Raw genomic sequence first — 3,608 nt, forward strand, 5'->3', positions numbered from 1 at the left:
GTCCGCTGAGCTTGCTGGTCCGGGCTGGGCTATAGTTGTAGGTGCCGCAACTATATGTTCTAGAACATGTTATACATAAAACCTGGTATTTACCTCAGAAGAACTAAATGTTCAGGCTCAGGGTACTCTGCTGACTGTGACGTCAACTTTTTTCTACAGGGTTGTGGATCAAGTCATTCCAGATTTGTTTCCAACTAGTCTGAGTTAATTGGTACCTCAGAACCAGGCATAGGTACAACTAGAATTTCCTCTCCCTTGTATCTTCCAACAAACAGAATTAAGAGGCAGGGTAGAGAGCTCACCTTAAGAAGACAGGCTATATTTTGCTGACCTACAGCAACTCCCCTATCTGTCCCACCCCTATCTGTTTCTTCATACCTGTCAGTTGCCTCTTAGATGGTAAACTGTTGTGGAGGGAGGACTGCCTGTTTGATCTGCTTATACTGTACGTAGCACCACGAGGTCCCAGTCTATGACAGGAGCACTACCATGGTAGTAGATTTCTGTACTCAGTAGGCTTCTCTGAAGGAACAGTAGCCACCTGTGCTGCCCTCAGTAGCATCTCAATCACAGGGGGGACAAGGATAACTTTGCCAGGTCTTACTACACTGAAAAACTCAATTATTGTTTGTTTAATCTTATCCCAACAGAATCACCCTCCACCCCTTGTCCAGGGAAGCATTTTCATTTTCCTTTAGGGGAAAGACAGGACAGGGGATAGGCGCTGCATCATTTTACTTCATTCAGAAGGTTATGGTCCTTATTAAAGGCAGATATATGACCTCCAAGTATCTCTCATTTTAAGACAACACATTTAACCAATCTTGTATGATCCATTGGCAGAAGGGGAAGTCTGACAGGACCCTCCACCAGAGGGACTAGAGGAAAATGTGACCTGCTGCTAAATGTAAAGGACAAAGAACTCAGAGGTGGTAAAAACAACTCTATGATCCAGGTGGTAAAGAACTCTATGATCCAAATTCTTACTCACCACAGAGTGAGGGTATTACATTCACCACTATGAGGAGGGGATGGGCTGCAGGTGGGGGAGGGGAGGCAGCAATATCTTGCCTGATGGAGCTCTCCTGGCTTGTTGCTGGGAAACAGGCAGCAGTGCAGGCTCCTGGTCCTGGGGCCCCTCTTGGTGCTCCAGTCTCTCCACCTATCCTGCCAGGTACAGGGCTGTGCCTTCTGTGACAGCCTCCCAGGGAGTGCCATTTCACTACTGGGTATGGGGTCTACACCTGCCCAGCTCCTATGGCAGGGTAGCACAGAGATGCACCTGCCATGCCAAAGACTTTTCAGGGGAGGGGTCCATAGTGGCACCCCCTTTAAGTCAGGACCCAGGGTTGGTGTCCTGTTCTCCCCACAACCCCAAGTTACATTACTAGGAGGCAGTGTTCCAGCCTTCAAAGCAGAAGTGGGGAGAACAAGATTAATAATGGCTATTCCTAGCTCTGCCACCGACTCACTTTGGGACCTTGGACAACTCAACCACTGTAATTCAAGTTTCTCCATCTCTAAGATAGGTAGAATAAAAAAATTGCCCACACTGGAAGGATTCCAGCAGGATAACAGTGCTATTATGTCTTGGGAAGATATCTGATAATGGCACAAGATCCTTCTCTTTCTTAAATGGCAACATTGTAAAAGTTAGCATTTGCAAATGATCCTCTTTTAAAGTATCATCAACATTGTTGTGATTTGTCACTTGCAAAGTAAGAAAGAAACTTCTGTTGCTGCATGCAAGATGTCCTTTCACATACCTGACATGGCTTTTGCTTGTATAGGAAAACTGCCTTAGATCGCTATAGCCTTGAGAAAGCTGGCTTCACCCACATCCTCAACGCAGCCCATGGGCGGTGGAACGTGGACACTGGACCAGAGTACTACAGAGACATGGCCATCGAGTACCATGGGGTAGAAGCAGATGATCTCCCCAGCTTCAATCTCAGCCCATTCTTCTATTCAGCTGCTGAATTCATCAATAATGCACTCCAGGATGAGAAAAGTAAGGATGCAGCAATGGGCAAAAATGCCAGGTTTGCTACAAATGATCTGAATAGGCATGCATGTGATGCAAAGTACTGGACAGCCAGGGAATGAAACAGGCGTAGAAATCAAGGGCAATTGGCACAGGACAAACAAACACTAATGAAGTTACAGTTTCAAGGAAGTTATTGTTAGTAACGGGATTCAGATTCTTCTAGTGCTGTGCCACTCATTCAGACATAACCAGAGCTGGTAGCCACCCCTGAGTCCTTGCCCTCCCAAGACCAATTTAACAGAGTGCCACTGCCTTATCACAAGCAGGATGCATTTCCACTATTTGAACAGAGTCTGAAGGAAAGTGAGTGGGCCACTGAACAGGTCACTGAACTCAACCTAGAGGTGAACCCTATTAAGTCAGGCTTGTGGAGCATTAGAGGGGAGCCTCAGGAAGCTGGCACTGCTACCACCAATGCTATCCCTGCCCTGTAGGTCCAGGACTCCAGTCTCCAAAGCTGTCACTTCACAGTTGTTCACATTAAAGTGTTAGATTTCCTCCATATAAATATAAAAGCCTCCTTAAGTACCTTGCCATCAGATCATCTTCAAGCTTTAACAGGGATTTATTTTTGCCATCTTCCAAGCAGTGGGAGACTGAAATCACTTTGACAGCCAAGATCGGGAAACATTAGTTAAAGCCTTTGTCATTTCCCAGCTTGATTACTACAATTCATTATTTGTGACCTCCAGCAGCGTTCTATCTGAGGGCTTTACACTGACACTAAGCACCACAGCCCAGACCGCACACTGGCTTTCAGCATATTACTCCTGTTCTTATTTAAGAGAAAAAAAAAAGAGAGAGAATCTCAACAGGATATTTTACCAGGAGCCAACAGCGAAACTTAAGATTCTCCTGCTGACCTACAAAGCCCCAAATATCAGAGGGTCACATATCAAGTTACTAACCTCCTGTCAGCTTCTCTTCTTGGCGGTTAGCTTAGCTACTGCTGGATCCCTGGCTTACCCCCAGTAACCAGCCAAGCCTTTATGATTTTAAGCTTTCAACAAGAACAGTCCAAAGCTGTAGAACATACCTCTGGTTAGGCAAGAAGAGGATAAACCAGCTCAGTTTTAAAACCAGAGGTCTCGTAACACACAAGGCCTTAACAGTTTACATTCTTGGAAGGACCCTAAGTCTATTTCTGGAGGCAACCATCTAAAATTTGCAAGACTATGCCCCAATCACTGCTTCTGGGACAACACGGTGGGGAAACAGTTGCACCTTCTGGATAGCTGAAAGCATTTGACCATTTCTTTACTGCCTCCCTAGAGATATTGTTGGACCAAAGTAACGGAACTAAGAAACCCACTACTCCTCCACCCCTTCAGTTACACTCCTTCTGGCAGCATGGGGTCAGACTATTAAATACACATTAAGGTGTTATACACTGCAAAGTGCAGAGATCGTTCTCATACTGATAAACATTGCCAGGAAAGGGAGCTGGCATTATGTGAAGTCTGCAAGGTGCGAGCTTTAAAGCTTTTGATTTCTGGGCTGCATCAAAATGCCAAGGAGCTTTGAGGCTTGACCAAACATCCATATAGTAATGCAACAGCCT

At 45.6% G+C, this 3,608-nt stretch overlaps 1 protein-coding gene across 1 annotated transcript in view; it reads left to right on the top strand.

Annotated features, from left to right (window-relative positions):
• Positions 1-3,608, top strand: part of LOC109287371 (dual specificity phosphatase DUPD1-like) — a 41,656-nt gene that overhangs the window by 27,627 nt on the left and 10,421 nt on the right. Inside the window, exon 3 of the mRNA XM_019502374.1 lies at positions 1,791-2,011. Within this exon, the coding sequence (XP_019357919.1) occupies positions 1,791-2,011 (221 nt within the window). The remainder of the gene's footprint in view (positions 1-1,790; positions 2,012-3,608) is intronic.

Source organism: Gavialis gangeticus, unplaced genomic scaffold (genome assembly GCF_001723915.1).
Source record: "Gavialis gangeticus isolate Ggan-Ray unplaced genomic scaffold, GavGan_comp1, whole genome shotgun sequence".
NCBI lineage: Eukaryota > Metazoa > Chordata > Crocodylia > Gavialidae > Gavialis > Gavialis gangeticus.